This window comes from Malania oleifera, chromosome 12, assembly GCF_029873635.1.
Source record: "Malania oleifera isolate guangnan ecotype guangnan chromosome 12, ASM2987363v1, whole genome shotgun sequence".
NCBI lineage: Eukaryota > Viridiplantae > Streptophyta > Magnoliopsida > Santalales > Ximeniaceae > Malania > Malania oleifera.
Window position 1 is genome coordinate 66,165,285 of NC_080428.1, and position 17,969 is coordinate 66,183,253.

Sequence of the window (17,969 nt, forward strand, 5' to 3'; positions counted from 1 at the left end):
AAATGTATAGGTGTTTTATTTTTTATTTTCTTAAAATAATTATTAGTAATTAGAAATGATTATAGTTTAACTAATTAAGAACTTTTAAATATTTAATAGACTTTTATAAACCTAGTAAAAACTAGTATAGTAAATTATAACATGGATCCTTTCATCTTGAGTCAAAGTTAGTTGTATTAATTGTTATTATATAAAATTTACAATTCTTTAATCAGTAGAAATAACAATTCTATTTCTCATTGGAATTGATAAACAAGTCAACCCACTTATTAAACGGGTTTGACAAGTTTGGATCGGATATTTATCAAGTGATCTGTTTGAAATTTTTCTTTTTTGGCTTTTGGACCTTTAGCCTTTGGGCAATCTACTTTTAAATTTTTTTTAAAAAAATATTTTTAGTGCTACTTTTTTAATAAAAAAATTAAATCAATTTTGATAAAATATTTAAGAAAAATTAAAATAAATAATTTATTTTTTTTAAATGAGGTTTTAATAGGTACACATGTATAATCTATTTATTAAGTAAATAAATTTAAATTAATTATTTGTTAATAAATGAATCAATCCAGCACAAATTCATTTAATCTCCATCATTTTGATCCTTCCAAACTCATCCTATCAAATGTAAAATATGGGCTCCTAAATTTGGCTTAGAATACCCATGGGTAGTCCACAACACGGTTAAATACCATTTTTACGCCCATTAGTTTCAAAAATTATAGACCCATACCGCTCAGGGCTCTCCCAACCCGACAGGTTCCACGACTCTAGCTCATTTCTACAATCCCCAACCATAGTTTCCTTTCTCATTCTCTGAATCAACAGAAAACCCTAGGTCACCAACCCTTGAGTTGGGTTCTTCATTGGATTGTGAGTGATTGTGGTCGAGTTGAGTTCTTCAAGCTTTGGGTTTAGGGTTCTTCAAACCCTAGCTACACTGTTCTTCAATTCGGTTCTTCACCAGGTATCTTTGTTGTTTGAAGTCTCTCTTTCTCTAATCTATGCTGGAAATGTTTGGCTCTTCTCGTTTTCATTTTTTTTGTCTTAGATTATAGTAAATTGACAAGAAAAGAAGTGAGCACTTGAATTTGTGTTTGCGTCTGTGGGGCAGCTCGAACGCATGAATGTTGGATTGGGGTTGCGGAGCAGCCTGCGACTAAATCCCTCACGAAGGCAGCTGGTTTCAAAGACTGAGGGAAATTGAATGCCAAATTATCTAACTCTTGTTCACAAATTTTGCCATTTCGATCCATCTTGTAGCAGAGGGTGCCTTGAAATTGCCCATTTGCCTCCCACTTAACCCTAGAAGCACCCTTCAACTTCCACCTAATCAATAGGTTGTTCTCCAACACTTACCAAATCCTAAGAACCTCCAGCGGAATTTTCGAGATAGCACACGCTCGTGAAATCTCATTTGAATTATCAAATTCACCCAAAAAGGAGACTTGAAGATTTCTCACAGAATTAAAAAACCATAACCCTAGAAGAAAAAATTGAACGAATGCCTAGAGGAGGAGAGGAAAGGAGAGGAGAGTATAGTACCTGTAGAAATGTGTTTACTTAGATTGAAATATTTATTTTTATTCTTTATGGGTTTAAGATATAAATGGGTTAATAGTGAGAAACATTTAAAGCTGGAAACTAGGCTGTGTTAGCTTTGATGTATTCCTAAGAAGGGGAGTGAATTGGAATTTTAAAATTTCTTCCTAGGTTCAACTAATCCAACAATCAGTGTTACACAAACCTAAGGTCTGTCTATGCAGTTCCAATATGCGTAGATAAATATAACGTACGTAAATTAAGTCATGCGCAACATTCACAATATAACATACAAGTGTAGAAATACAAATTGCGAAAATATAAACAGAGCACACATGGTATGTTATCGGGGTTCGGCCAACAATGCCTACGTCTCCGCCTCTAACTCGCAACCCTGAGGATTCAATTAATGCTCACTTAACGGGTGGAGTGGCACCGGTTACAATCAGGTCAATTAAAGGGATTGATCTCAACCAACATGCCTTACCAGGATGGTGCACCTAACTTTTCTAATCGAGTCTAAGCCAGTCTAAGACTATTCAACAGGGCTAGTCTCCCTCTTCAGGCCCGTGCCTGGAATACAACAAATGTGTAATACAATTTTTGTATATACGAAAATATGCTTCTCACACTAAGCAGGTATGTACTACAATATTGCCAAGTAATAATCAATTCACACCAAACATATAAGAACTGTAAGTTTAGTGGTGTATATGTGCAATCTACACTTAATATAATGATTATACTCAGTCAAGCACAAGAGTGTTCAAGCAAGCTAATCTTTGAAAGCAAAGTATATGAAATCTCAATATCAGATTAGTGTTTCAAAAATGTTAGTAATATTATTCAAACAAACTCAAAAATTATTTTCTCAAATTGTATCAAGCACAAGAGTTGTTTGAAAACAAGTTTTGTAAAATATTTTGAACACAAAAATAATTACTTAATGAATCTTGCAATGACAATGCAAAAATCCTCAAGTTAAAAAGTTTTCCTATAACAAGATATACTAAGTTAAATCTGTGGGAAGAACCCTAACCAAACTTTCAACAAAAATCAAATAATACAAATATCATGAGAGTATAGGGCTATTTAGGATAAAGCACTAATAATCTAAACACTCTCTCTAGGCTTGGATGATCAAAGAAAACGAAGTAGAGGAGTATTTGGGATAGTATTTGGCAAAATAGGTTTTTTAAATTTGAGAGGATATTTCGTTAATGATCTTACTAATCTTCTCTTAATTTTTGCAAATGAGTCCCTATATATAGAAGTTGAGCAAATTATGACCGTTTAGGACATGTAGGGTATTATTAAGATTGTTTAAAAACATTTAAGTATAATTAACCCTGTTTAAAAAATTTAACTGTGGTAAAAATAATTTGCTAACCCGAGAGCACCAGTCGACTAGACGCGAGGTTCGGTTGTCTAAGTGACAAAGTTTGGTCAATCGGGAAAAATTTGAGCTGAAAGTTTGGTCAACCAAACAAAGGGCTCCAAGGCGATTTTTTCATTTTCGCTCTGTTTGGTCGACCAGGATACTTTAAACTAAAAAGTTCGGTTGACCAGACAGTTGTGGGATCTCCCGAGGACCTCTGGTCGACCAGCAATTTTAACTGAGCAAGTTCGGTTGACCGTATCATGGTCAAACTGTTGACTTGGTGACCGGTTTGGTCGACCGACAGATTTACATTGTGAAAGTATGGTCGACCAAACATGCATTTTTAATGCATTTCGGTTCTATTCCCAATGTATATTAACCCTATTCATATAATAATTAATGTTTAAGACTATAGGGCATATTTTTATAAATTACAGGGAGTCCTAAGATCAATCTAGGTCTTTTTTAGGACACAAAAAAAATACGGCATCGGTCGACTGAAGGGTGTTCCCTAAGGTCTCTCTAAGGTCTTGAGTTTATAAATTCCTACATGCATGCAATGCAGATTATTACAGATTTTTGCCCTATGTTACTATTACAGACCCGAATAAAACAATAATATAAAGTACAATAATGAAAAAACTTCAGGATCTTTGTTTTCTTCAAGTTTTCATACACCATCAACTGATTTTGCCAACATGAACCTGCATACAAACTTGAAAAACATTAAATACCAAGAGTATTTGTCATTATCAAAACTAAGAATGACCCATAGGGTCAACAGGTTGCTTTAGCTTGGGAAAGGTCTTAAGGTGTTTGCGAATTTGCGACCGACATCAGTGTTGCTCTAGGTAAATTTTTGTCTTGATGCACTAGCATGCAATTTTAATCTTTTCTTTGTGTTTTTAATTTTCATGTGAATTTAGTTTTGGAATTTCCATATGAATTTAGTCTTGGGTTGTAAATGGTAACTGAATCAGGCCAAGATATGGTGCAGAGTTTGTTTTATTTGTTATTTCAATGGGCGTGAACAAATGCATAACTTTCATGGGAGATAAAGTTATTACCATTTTTTTTTAAGAGAAAGTTATTATCATTTTTTTTTAAAAATGACTTCAAAAATTTTCTCTTGAACGAGAATGCTTGAACTTATTAGCGAGTGGAAAAATGGAGTCTAATGTTATGAACCATTCAAAGAACACTGTATGACCTTCTTCTCTCTCTCACACGCACAGCACAACACAACACAACACACTCAGCATGTACCCAGACACAATTGGGTGGATTAAGTGTGATGAACTTGGTTTTTGTCTGTTGGTGGCAAGGTGGTACTCAGACACGCTTTATGGGTGGATTAAAGTTATCATTTTTTATTTTATTTTATTAAATGTACAATCTATTGCACAAAAAGAAAATAAAACTATTAAGAATTTTTAGTTAATAATTTTTATAAAACACAATAATATAACAATCCATTTGAAATATATTGCTAGAAAGGAAAATTGACTATTAATAATTAACAAGGTAATAAAAGATACCCAATAATAAAATAAGTGAAGTTAGTATATTTAAAAAAGTTATGTTAAATTGTAAAAAGAGAAAGTTAGTGGACTTTTATGCTATTAACTGAAAAAAATAAAAGTAAAAATATTTATATTTTATAAAATATTTCAATTTGCATTATTTTTAAAACACACGCACATATATGTGTATGTATGCTTGTACGTATGTATATATATATGTATCCTATTATAAGTGATAATTTTCATTGACAATTAGTGCTCCCATTTTTAATTCTTAAAATGTGTCTATAATTACATATCTTCTCTACTAATTAAACTTTACTGTCAATTTCATGAATTGTTTTTATTGAGATTATTGAACTCTAGTGGGAGCTAACAAATTTTAAAATTTAAAATTAAAATTAAATCATAACAGGTATAACAACAACAACAAAACCAAGCATTAGTCCCACTAGGATTCCATGTTACTTTCATTCCCTTGCCTACTTATGACTTAGAAATATAAAATTTCTCCATTGCTTGATTCCCACATCTAGGGTTTTGATTTATTATGTTTTTGCTTGATTTTAGCTTCAACCTATATATCTTTTCTCATACTAACATGCTATTTTTTTTTTTTTTTGGATTACGAACCGAGTTTTCATGTGTCCGTTTTATGATTCACGTGACTAATCCTGCGCCCCTTGAAGCTGACCCCACAACTCTAAAGGAAGGTAAATTCAGGAATCTAGGGGCGGAAACGAACCCGGAGTGTTTGAACACCTAATCTCATGAGAGGCACTCTTTTATGTTTATGTTCATTTCCAGTATATTATTCTATCTGCTATCATATAATTTCATCCTCTAGGCAATAAAAAGTATACAATAATATAAAACCATTATTACAACAACAACAATAACAAGCCTTAAGTTCCACTAGGTGGGGTTGGCTACAGGAATCCTTTTTCGCTAGTTCACCCGATCAAGAACATTTTCCTCTATTAGATTAAGGGTTAATAAATACTTTCTCACTACCTCATTCCATGTTATTTTAGACCTACCCCTATCCCTTTTCATGCTAGACACAATAACTAATAACTAACTTACTTTTCCTTACAAGTGCTCTACTAGGCTCACGTTTCAAATGCCCAAACCATCTAAACTGTCCCTCCCTTATTTTGTTTTCAACCAGTGTTATGGCTAAATTGTTACGTATATGTTCATTTCTTATTTTATCTTTTAATGTTAAACCACTCATCCACCTTAATATTTGCATTTCGGCAACTTTTATTTTTTATTATGAAAATTAATGTAAAAATATTTTATTAAATCCTTATTCTATTAATGTTGTCAAATAAATCCATTTCAAAAAAGTTTAAGGGTGCATTTAGTTCAATTGTTAGGTTAGGTTAAGCTAAGGATTCTTGACCCATATTTGATACAACCTACTATAGAATAAGATTGGACAAGAAAAACAGGCTTAACATATCAGGGTTTCTTTGAGGAATTAAATTGAAGAGCCCTAATAGCAAGTCACTTATTTTGCGTTAGTTCATTTTCTTCATCGTGCTTACTTTTGTGCATTAGATTATTGCCCACTAGGTGTTTTGTGTTACTTCTATTATTTATATATGCACAAGCTATTAGAGTTTTATCAGCATTGCATTGAGGTTTCTAACTTAGCCAATTCATAGAATAGAGCTTGAATTACATTTTATTTTTTAACTATTATTTATAAATATTTGAAACATGGTTCAAATTTTAAAGAACAATTTTGAGTAAATGTGAAGAGCTTTGTGTGTAACAACAATAATAATAAAAAAAAAGTCATAAATAATGAGAATAATGCTCTTCGGCTCCTATAAAGGACTACATTATAGGAGTGGAGTGATGTTATGTCCATTGTGGACATCCAAATCCCACGTGAAAGTATAAAAATGAGTTATAAAATTTTTGAACTTTTTTGCTCTCAAAAGAGAAAGTGTAAGGGTCATGCTCAAATTTTAGATTTTTTTTTTGATAAATAAGAGAGTAAGTGGTTATTGATATTATTATTTTTATTTTTTTATTTTAATATAGTAAAGAAACGTGTTATGATGATGTATCTTTCCATATTTGTTAGTTTTTTATTTCTATTATCTGTTTTCAATTACTTTGGCAACTCCATAATAAACGTACTTAAATATTCGAGATTCACCAGTCATAGATTAATTCATTAATTTTATACATATTTTTTAATTAAAATTTAAACAAAAATAATCACATGAAATTAAAATATAACTAAAATAAAATATGCATATATCTGAAAATTTGAAAAGATTATAGAAAATAACAAATATTCAAGGAATATTTACTATCTTACAAACTGTTGTGTAGGATACATTGTTTGGGTGTGCTAAAAAATAAATTTTGAATTATAATAATTAAGTAAAATAAGTAAATTTAGTATAATATCTTGAATTTGTATTTTTTTTTTGCATTTTTTATTAATTTAATTATATTTTAAAGTTTTTATTTGATTTTAAAGCAAAAAAAAACATTCACTTAATTAACTTTTAATTTCTTTTAATTTTTGAAATTAATTAAAAAAATTGTTAGTTTTTAAAATTTTAATTTTAGTTTTTAATTTGGGTTTGTGATTTTTATTTGCATAGCTTGTTTCAAGCTATACCAAACAACTTATCTTATATTTAGGAGCTTACATAGTTACATTTAGGCCCAAATTATAAGTAAATGTGAATTTGAACAATACATGTCCAAACATGGCCTTAAAATAATTTTAAAAAAGTAGAAGGGAGATTAGGAAGATGGAAAGCTGAGCCGCATGTGCCCTTTCAAGCTTCAGGCTTCAGCTCTCGTTCCTGTTTTCTGCTGCCTGCATCCCATCATCAACACCTCAGTCACAGCTCCTCTCCTCATTTCATTTCCAGTGTATGACTCTGAGAGAGAGAGAGTAGAAGAATAGGAGGAAGAAAGCATCCAAAGCTGGCAGTAGTCTGCCCATCTGCTCAATAACAAATCCCTAATTTTCTTGTAGATAATCTATATTCTTCTCTATTATTCATATTCTTATTTTAATTTGTTTGAAACTTGAAAGAGCCCTAATTTGTTGAAACTTCATGGACAGCCAATCAAACACTGGACTAAAGTCTGAAGTTTTTGAATAGAGGTCAGAAATATCTGAGGTAAGTTGATTTTTATACATAAATGTTATTAAATAGTGGTATTTTGGTTATTAGGTTTTATATATATTCCATTTGAAGATTTCGAAAATTTTTTTTCATTATTTGTTTTTTCCCCATGAAATGTTGATTTACTATTTAAAGATGTAAATTTTCCCGTATTTATAATAGGATTTTTGAATGATAGCATTTTTTGGTGAGTTAGATTATCTAAATAGAAAAGAAGTTCGAAAGAGTGAGGGAATTAATTGGGCTTCGTTGAAGAATGAGGTGGAGGATTTGATTTCTAGGCGAGAAGTTCGAGACAAAAGACTAAATTTAAATGAGTTAAAGAGGGCGGCTGTAATTGAAATTTTTTTATAAGTTAGCCAATGGGTAGATGGGGAACAACTTGATTAAGGAATTGGTTTTGGATAGGGGTGAGGTTAGTTTGGATCCCTGTTTGATTGCGCAGGAGGTTACTGACTTTTTCTATAATCTCTATACCGAGGAGGATGCTTGTAGGTGATTTAGGGGTTAGATTTGGAACCCCATTTGTGGGATTAATGTGTTGGCTGGAAAGACCTTTTAAGGAGGAGGAAGTAAGGGTTATTGTGTTTGTCATGGAGAGGGATAAGGCCTTAGGTTCAGATGGGTTTAGCATCACTCATTTTTTTTTTTTTCCCCCATTTTGCAAGATTCTTGGGACGTGATTAAGGAGGATTTAATGAAGGTTTTTAGTTAATATTATTGGAATGGGGTTCTAAGTAAGAGCATTAATTCCACCTTCACCACTTTGGTGCCTAGGAAGAGTAAATCTATTAAGATTGCCAATTTTCAGACCTATTAGCTTAGGGCCATTTGGTGTCCCTGTGAAAAAATAATGAAGATGAAAACCAGAAATTAAAACTAAAAACCAGAAACAAAAACTAAAGACCGAAAACAAGCAACTTGATTGTTAATGATTGTAAATCTAAAACATATAAAAAATTTAATTAAAAAAATGCTCATTTTTGTCTTTAAATCAAATAATATTTTTAAAAAATGGCTAAAATAAAAAAAGTGCAAAATAATACAAATTAAAACTACTATAATAAAAATAGAAATTATTAAAATTATTTTACTCAATTGTTATATTTTCAAAATTCACTTTACAATAACAATCTTACTGTATATGACAATTGAAAAATAGTAAAAATATTTTGTAGTTGGCTTTTATTATTTTTTTGAATTTTGTTGATATTTTTATTTTAATTTTATTATTCATATGATCATTTTATTTTAATTTTAATTACAAAGTGTGTATAAAATGAATGATTTAATAAAAAAAAACTATTTCTAGATTTTAAAATTTTTTGACAATAGGTTGTCTAAACAACTGAAAATCATAAATTTGATTTTCAGTTTTTTTGAAAACAACTGAAAATCGACAAAAGAAATAGAAAGCTAGCAGCATGAACAAACGCGTTCTCATACTTTGTTTCTTTATTATAATTTCTAGCATGTATAAGCTTATTACACTAAAGTGCTAGCTAATAGGTTGAGTGTTTTGCTCAATAATACTATTTCTAAAGCTCAAAGTGCATTTGTTGGGTAGACAGATAGTGAATGCTATTTTGGTTGTTACTAAGGTAGTGGAGGATGTTCGGAGGAGAAAGGAGAAGGGGATTATTTTCAATTGGTCTTTGAAAAGCTTATGACAGGGTTAGTTGGGATGTCTTGGATAAAAAATTCTATTAGAAAGGAGCTTGCGAAGGGGTGGTGTTCTTGGATGAAGATTGTGTGTCCAATGTTTTCTTTTCTATTATAGTGAATGTTGAACATAAAGCTTGGTTTAGTGCGTCAAGTGTGCAAGATAAGGGGATCTGCTCTCCTCATTTTTTGTTTTCGTTAGTGGTTGATGTCTTGAGTAGAATGGTCGATAGGGTGGTGGATAAGGGGTTGGTCAAAGCTTTGGAACTATGGAGAGAGGGGATGATTGTTTCTTATCTTCAATATGCCAATGATACTGTGTTCTTTTTTGGTGATCAAAGGTTATTATTATTATTATTATTTTGGAGCCTTTCCATATTTTTGAGTAGGTCCATATTTTTTAGTAGGTCATTGGGATTAAAATTGACTTGGGTAAGAGTAGTACTGCTGCCATTAATTTGAGTGTTAGTAGATCTTGGGAGTTGGCTTCGTTTGTGGGTTGTGGTATTTTGGATTGGTCCTTGTCTTATCTAGGGGATCCTTTGGGTGGCAATCCTTGGTCGAGGGGCTTTTGTGACGTAGTGATGGAGAGGATATCTAAGCATTTAGATGGGTTTAAAGGCATCCTATTTTCATTAGGGGGTCGCATTATACTTATTTAGGTTTATCTTGCTAGCATCACATTATGTTACTCGTCTATCTTGAGGATTTTGATGGGTATTGCCAGTAAGGTAGGGAAATTATGAGATTTTCTTTGGTCAAGGGTTGGGGGAAGATTGAAGAGGGGTCATTTGGTTTGTTGGGATGTGGCGTATAGGTCTAAAATCAAGAGAGCTTTGGGTCTTGAAAAGTTCTTGTCTAAAAACAATGCTCTCTTGGCTAAATGGCTTCAGTGATTCCCCTTAGGTATTGTTTGGTTCACAACATAAAAAATATTCCCATGGAATGGTATTCTTGGGAATCTCATACCTGGGAATAGGATGTTTGTCTCATGAGAATATTTTTATTTGGTTTGTGTTATAAGATTCTCAAGAATATATGTAGGATTCCCATGTCAATGTTTGGTTCAATGTGGGAATCTTGGTAGATATTTTAATAAGATGACCATCACACCCTTGACATGTTTGTAACTAATATATAAAGAATAATTATATTTTTTCGGCCCAAAAATTCATTAAAAATGCATATTTAATTAAATATATATCCTAAAGCTTTCAACAATTATAAATTTAAAATATTTAATGGTTAATAATTGATTTACCAAAATTACTGAGGGCAATAGTGTCTAACATTATCTATTATTTTAAATTTTTATAAGAAAATAATAATATTGCTTTTATTTAATAGATTAATAATTTACATTAAAATGTTAATTAACATAAATATTTACACTTATAATAAACATTTTAAAAATAATATATATAATTAACATTATACCTATTTTATTAAAAATGATTAATATTTATACTAATTTAAAATTTTACTTTTATTTTATTAATAATTTATTATTTTAAATACAATAATAGAGTGATATATTATATTATATTATAGGGGTATTGTTGTTCAAAAGTCAAATAGTGAATAAGTTTGGATTGCATGTGAATGGTTGGTATCCTAACTTGGGATCTAGATGTTCTTTGGAAAGTCGTGCAGGTCCATCTCTTAGATTTATCCCCTTTTCATTCCTCATACTAAGTTTATTCTGAGGAGGGTCCTCGAATTCATTTTTGGGAAAGATATCTGTGTAGCTATCGCTTGACATTGGCGCATAATGCTATTATTTCTTCTTCTTTTGTTTCGAATGGTCCTATGCCTTCTTGGGATTTCCACTTCTGCAGATCTTTGAATGATAGGGAGGGGGATGAGCTTTCTCTTTGTTGATGATGTTGGATAATTGTTCTCTCCTTTGGAGCAGATAGTCATTCTTTATTTTTGGATTCTTTAAGGGTTTACTGTTGCAAATCCTTTTGTGGTCTTTTGAATAGTGCTAAGTTCTCCTTTTCGCAAGGTAAAATAATTCAGAAGGCCAAAGGTCTTCCAAAAGTTAAGGCTGTTATTTGTTGGGTTGTGCTTAATAGAGCTACACAGACAATATGTTGCAGAGCAGGAGACCTTTGAAGGCACTTTCTCCAGATGTGTGTTTTTTATGGTTTAACAGTTCCGTAACAGTTTCTAATTTGATTTTGCATTGTTAGTTTGCTTGGAAAACGTGAAAGAAGCCTTTTGGATTTTTGAGAGAAAGCTGGGTTTGCCTAGACATAGTGGAGAATTTGTTGGCCATCTCTTTTTCTGGTTTTGGTAGAAAGAAGGATGTTGTAGCAGTATGGAGATGTGCATTTTTTGCACTGGTATGGGGTTTATGGGTGGAATGTGTATGTTTTCTATGAAGAAGTTGAATATTTCGTTGCTATGGGATAAGATTCATGACTTAGCTTCATTCTGGTGTGTTGGTTCTGGCCTCTGGTTGCTTTAAAGGAGTGAGATTATCTGACATCCAATGGCATTGGCTCTCTCTTTTGGTTCAATTGATTTTTCCTCCCTTGTTTTTTCTACATTTTTTTCCCTGTTTTGTTTAGGGCGATCTTCTTTTGTTATCAAAAAAAATAATAGGGTTTTTGAAATGTTGTAAAATAGGATTCTTGTTGAATAGTGAAAAAATGTCGATAATAGGATTATGGGCTAATTGGATTGTTGTTGAATAATGAAAAATTGTTGCTGAAAAATTGTTATTGAGAAGTTTCAATTGGTTATTTAGAATAAGATTGTCGAAGAACGAGATTGTTGTGCTAAAACTTTTTAATATATATTTACTTGTTTCAATTTTTTTTAATGACAATATTTAATATAATTGAATGACAAAATTTAATATGATATCTATATTTTTAATTATTTATGTATAATGTTTAAATTGATGTTATGACTGTATGATTGTTCCCATTAAGAAAAGGGCTTGGCTCCCTTACTGTGTAAGATCTGTTTTAAGTTTTAAATTTTGGGATTTGTTTAGTAATTTGAGCAGAATTTTATTTTGAATATTTGAAGATGAGCATACACTATAAAACATGGTTTACTAGTTTATTTTGGTTTTGTTCAAGTTGTGGAATACGTATGTGACATGTATCTTGTTTGTGTTTGATAATCCTTTTTTGCTCTAAAACCAATTTATATACACGTCTTGACCTTCTTTGGTGCATTTTGTTTTTATTTTTCAGTGACAGTTACTTCTGTTTGGATATTGGCCTTATCCATATTGCACATTGCTTCATAAATTTTTAGCTCTGGATCATTTAGAAGGTTAAAACTGAGAAAAGAGATGTTAGTTAACAAACAACTAATATTGTTTAACATTCAGATTTAGATTTGAAAAAGTTTTCAGAACTTAACTCTTAATTTTACTGAAATACACATGATTTTCCCATCAAATAAGTACTTTTTTTCTTACCAGTTATCAGTATTACTTAACACCATACACTGTTATTTTGGATTCTTGGAGCTTTTATTTGCTACTTATGCCTTACACTCGTTGAATTAATTAATATAGTATATGCATGCAGAGTAGGTGTTGGCATTTCAATCATCTCTTGCTTGTTGTGCTGGTTTGAAAGGAGGTCTGAGAATAGAATACAACCATGTCTTTCATGAAAGGGGATTTACTTACCAGAACAAGAAAGCTTGTGAAGGGTTTGGCCATGGCTGAGCCTGTTTGGCTCAAAGCAATGGAACGGTAGGCATCCATTTCCTGTTTAGCTATTCACTCTTTAAATTTAGGTAGTTCTCCTCCCTTAATTCTCTATGACTAGCTGTTGGCAAATACTACATGTGTGTCTCACATCTCCCTCTTTTAGAAAGAGTAAGTTATGTAGATGATGGAAGGGTTGTAAAATATTTTAAAATTCTAATATTAACATTCTTTTATTAAATTACTTACGCATCCATAGTTTGCAAATCTTGTAAATAAATATTTTTAGTAATAATAAGGAGAAAAAAATGTTGATTAGAAACTACATCCTCTTCCTTTAATTAGTAGTGGAAATTGTAGTATGATATTATAGTGAACTTGGCCTTTGGGCCCAGTGGTTCACTGTCCTGTCCGACTTTGTGGAGATGGGGGTTTAGGTCCCCTTGTGGGCACTTTTGTTGGCCTTTGGGCATTCGTTTGTATTTGTTGTGCTTATTGGGTTGGTTGGTAGGTATCTCAGGAGTGGTTGTGTGATTGAAGGCCTGCCCCTATGTACAAGCGCATGCCAAATTTTTTTTAATAAATTATAAATATTAGAGACTATGGTATGTACTAGATCTTTGTTCAATAGAGATGGTTGTGAGCTTGTATTTGGTTGTTAAATTAAATGTAGCTGTCAATCAGTAGCCTGCTGCAAAAATTTTCTGCATTATGGGGCTTTTAGTTATTGAATTTCTGGTTTCTGGATTCTTTATTAAAGATGTTTTGCTCAGTAGGAAGAAAACCAGTATTTCATTTTCTATCTTATAAGCATGTACGGTTTTGGTTTGCCATGGTGCTTACAGAACCTTTCTAATAGAAAGGTCAATCATTCCTGTTTATTTAATAATTTAAGGGGTATGATGCTAATCCTTTTGGTTTTATAATCTGCCAAGTGCTGGTTGTCATGGGTTTGCTATTGAATTAGACCATAGCTTAAGATAACTATAAACTTAGTTCTAAACTTCCCTGCGTACATAACATGCAATAATTTTAAATTTATTAATAGGCTATTGACTGTATTTGAGTTTTAATTGTGGATATACAATTTTATTTAATCCAACTTCTCTTGTTTACTGATCATACTTGATTGTGTCATTCAGGGCTCCACCTGCAAACTTCCCTCGTGTTGATGGGAAAATTAAGAAGATCACTCTTCCTGAGGATGCCTATATAAAGAAGTTCTTTCAGAAGCATCCAGATTCTAAGCACGAAGATGCCATCAAGTATTTTCTTTATTCCATTAGAGAGATTTCATTATTCTGTATGCATATGCTATTAGGCCAACTCACAAATGGTGTAATGCTGTGGTCATAAACCTATTTGCAATTAATAGTGTTACTGCTGCTTTTGAACTAATCTTTATTTTTGTAATTGCTCCTTTCAAATAAAAAGTTAATGCAAAAAGTTCAATTATTTCAAAGTCTGATAAAGTTGTTTTTGTCTTTTTCTTCAATATAATTTCAATAATACTTTAGGTCCCGTTCGCAACTCAAAAAATATTAAGGAAAGGAAATTATGAAGGAATCTACATTTTCATTTTTGGTTATCAAGGAAAGTGAGAAAGAAAATAAAAAATATACCAAATCTAAGAACAAAAATTTGATTTTGCACATTATTAATATTTAGTTTTTCCTAATTTTTAGTCATATTAAGACAAATTTTCATTTTTTATTGTATTTTATAAAGAAGGAAAATACAAGAGAAAATAAGTTCCCTCATTTTCTTTTCCTTTCCTTTTCTCAAACAAAATCACTGATCCAAATGGACCATTAAAAGAAAAGTTTATTTTTGAATCCCTATGTAGTATTTCTTAGCATTTAGGCTACTTATCAGAACTAGGAAAATTTTGCTGCACTTTGCCTCTTCATCTCACTGGAATTAATTCAAGATTATGATAGTTTTACCAATTTGATTTGGAAATTTGATGATTAAGTATTTAGTTCTCTTAAAGAACAGAAGTAATTAGTTCACTGTTTTAAATTTATGCACCTTGTTAAACTAAAGTATTCCTTTTCCGTGTTAGATGATGCATCCATACCTTGCCTTGCAATGGATTTCAATTCATTATCTTTGCATTTTCTAACAAATCTAATTGATGGAATGGGTCTTTGGCTATTTGACATTAACCTACTGCATTGATTGATTGTGAATTCTAAGATAATGTATTTGTGTTGTAGATGTTTTGGATGTTCAAATATATTCTAATATTCTTGAAATTTTAGTCTATATTTTCATGTGGACAGTCTCTTCTTGGACTTTGTAGCCAAAGAAGGAAATTTCTTTTGAATCCAAAGATTCACTTCAAATGTTAAAATCAGTCTTGGTTGGTACTTCATATAGGATCTGTGGTTTGGAACCCCCTCCGGCTCGTGTATTTGGATGGCGGGTGCTTGAGTTGAAGGAGCAGGGAGTGAGTGAGCAGGATGCCATGGCTGTAGCTGATGTATGCATTCTGTTTTTATGGATTTGTTTATGTCAAAGTCTTTCCCTGTACCTGTTGATTGTTTCTATTTTTGGTCGTCTTCATTTTAACCTTCAGTGATAACTTTTTTCATGGTGTTCAGATGGAATATCGGGCTGAGAAGAAGGCCAAAAAGAAGGCTTACACTCGGCTAAAGCAAATCACACGTCTTCAGGGGAAGAAACCACCCCCAAACCCGTATCCGAGTGCTATCAAGGAGATACAGGCTGAGGAGAGGAAGTTTGTTCGTGACCGATTCTTTAATCCCAAGGCTCTTGAACTTGTGCAGAAGATGAAAGAAGAGAAGTCGGCTCAGATGCGGGAGAGGATGAGAGGAAGTGGAATGTTCTGAAGTGGTCGCTGCAAGCATCAATCCATTGTTACTTCTTGAAGCTGGATTCTGATAATTCCTTTGCAAATTGCATGGGGTTTTGATTTAGGAAAACTATAACTGCACTGTTGCTATGCAAGAGTAGAATGGAATTGGGTGGAATAAAATAGAATTTCTTACTTGATTTCAACATCCTCCATTCAAATTTTCATTTCATTTCTTAGCACATTTAATTTTGTAAGCTAAATATTTTTCAAAGAAAGTTACAGCTGTATCTGTGAGCATGAATTTTGGACTTAAATTTAGATTTAAGTGTATTTGGATAAATTTTAATATAATTTTATATTATCTCTTATCTAAATCCAGGATTCCTCCACATATAATATAAGAAAATTTTTATTATCACAGGAAATACATCAGGAATCAAGAGTGAACCAAACAAACAAAAACCATTCTAATAGCAGCTTGTACAGCTCTGGCGTACTAGCAGCTAAGCAACACAAAAAACAAAGCAAATACAAAGAAAACAGCCACTCTCTCCAGGAAGCAGACTAAATGTCAACTGATGGCTCAAGAGAAAACTTCAAACACTTCAAATTCAGAATTACTCAAGAACTGAAAAGAACTCCCAGAACTGCAACTCAGCAAGAACTTAGAGCCCCAGCACTAGACGAAGCTAAAGAGTTAATGAATTCAAATCCTCTAGGGTTTGTTTGGATAAAAAATTTAGGTTGGGAAAAGGAAAGGAAAGGAAAACTCGAAGGAAATTTATTATTCATTATTTTTTTAATATCAAATACCAATCATAATAAAATTTATTTTAATATAATTAGAAGTCAAGAAAATCAAATGTAAATTATGTGTAAAATTATATTTCTGTTCATTGATTTGGTATAATATTTATTTTCTCCTTACTTGATATAGCTAAACATGAAAATATAAATTCTTTTATATTTTTTGTTCTCTTTTCCAAGCAGTTTCTAAATTTCAAACAAGACCTTAATATTTGAACATCTTAATTTCACTTCTCGAAAAGCATGATGTGAGTATATTTTCCAAGTTGAGCCTTTCCTCTTTATACAAACTGAGTTTCTCATTCTCCTACGTGTAATAAATTGCTGCAGTCCAGACCAACTCAGAAAAGTCTTCTGCTCTAGAATTATCAAGATCAGAAAATCAATTAAGGTTTGAATTCTCGACTTGACCCAAATTCATGGGGTACTAAGGCTTCCTTTGCAACTGAAAAAATATTAGGAATTCACATTTTCATATTTAATTATTAAGAAAAGTATAAAAAAATAAAAAAATATTAAATTTATGAACAAAATTTTAATTTTATACATCATTGCTATTTATCTTTTCTTAATTTTTAGTCATATTAAAATAAATTTTTATTTTTGATAATATTTAATAGAGAAGGAAAATGTAAGGAAAAATGAGTTTTCTTCTTATTTTCTTTTCTGTCTTTTCCCAAACAAAATCCTTGATCCAAACGAATCCAAAGGGTCTGTTTGAATCAAGAATATTGCTTTGGGAAAGAAAAGGAAAGGAAGTTGAGGAGAAAACTTGTTTTCCCTTGCATTTTCTTTCTAGTAAATACTATAAAAAAATGAAAGTATTTTTTTTTAAATATATCTACAAATTAAGAAAAATTAAATATTAATGATGCATAAAATCAAGATGGTATACTTATTACTTTCTTTCTCACTTTACTTTATTAGAATTGGTATATTTCTAAGAGGGGGTGGGGTGAATTGGAATTTTAAAATTTATCTCCCAGGTTAAATGAAATACCCGTATAATATAACGTAGGGTCTTTCTATACAATTCCAAATGCGCCAATAATATAGTGTGCGAAAATTTAATTCAAGCGCATCATTCACACCATAACATATATGTGCGGTAAATATAAAGTGCAGAAATATAAACAAGACAAACGATATGTTATCGGGGTTCGGCCAACTGTGCCTACGTCCTCGCTTCTACCTTGCAAGTCCGAGGATTCCATTAAAGACTAATTTAATGGGTGGAGCGGTACCGATTACAACCAAGTCAATTAGCACAGGGCTGACCTCAACCTTATAATCAGGTCAATTAGCGGGGCTGACCTTAACTTACACCTTAACAAGATGGTGTACCTAACTTTCCTAACCGGGTCTAAGTCAATCAGGGACTATTTCA

General features: G+C 31.7%; 1 protein-coding gene across 8 annotated transcripts; it reads left to right on the top strand.

Annotated features, from left to right (window-relative positions):
• The first annotated feature begins 601 nt into the window (after positions 1 to 601).
• LOC131143763 (uncharacterized) lies at positions 602 to 16,149 on the top strand. 8 transcript variants are annotated; one of them, XM_058092066.1, is made up of 7 exons: positions 714 to 964; positions 5,081 to 5,156; positions 7,550 to 7,607; positions 12,830 to 12,999; positions 14,097 to 14,219; positions 15,337 to 15,439; positions 15,561 to 16,149. In XM_058092066.1, the coding sequence occupies exons 4-7, from the start codon at positions 12,905 to 12,907 to the stop codon at positions 15,807 to 15,809; spliced, it is 570 nt and encodes a 189-aa protein (XP_057948049.1). In that variant the 5' UTR covers positions 714 to 964; positions 5,081 to 5,156; positions 7,550 to 7,607; positions 12,830 to 12,904; the 3' UTR covers positions 15,810 to 16,149. The 8 variants fall into 8 exon arrangements, with proteins under 8 accessions (XP_057948053.1, XP_057948054.1, XP_057948056.1 ...); XM_058092068.1 differs by having other exon boundaries at positions 12,835 to 12,999; XM_058092067.1 differs by having other exon boundaries at positions 5,133 to 5,156.
• Positions 16,150 to 17,969: the final 1,820 nt, after the last annotated feature.

What these genes read in the sequence shown, in the direction of transcription:
- LOC131143763 (XM_058092070.1), top strand. Translation starts at nt 12,905, where the DNA reads ATGTCTTTCATGAAAGGGGATTTACTTACCAGAACAAGAAAGCTTGTG. An exon ending in TGGCTCAAAGCAATGGAACG is followed by an intron (nt 13,000 to 14,096) that starts GTAGGCATCCAT and finishes TGTGTCATTCAG; the next exon opens with GGCTCCACCTGCAAACTTCC. An exon ending in ATGCCATGGCTGTAGCTGAT is followed by an intron (nt 15,440 to 15,560) that starts GTATGCATTCTG and finishes CATGGTGTTCAG; the next exon opens with ATGGAATATCGGGCTGAGAA.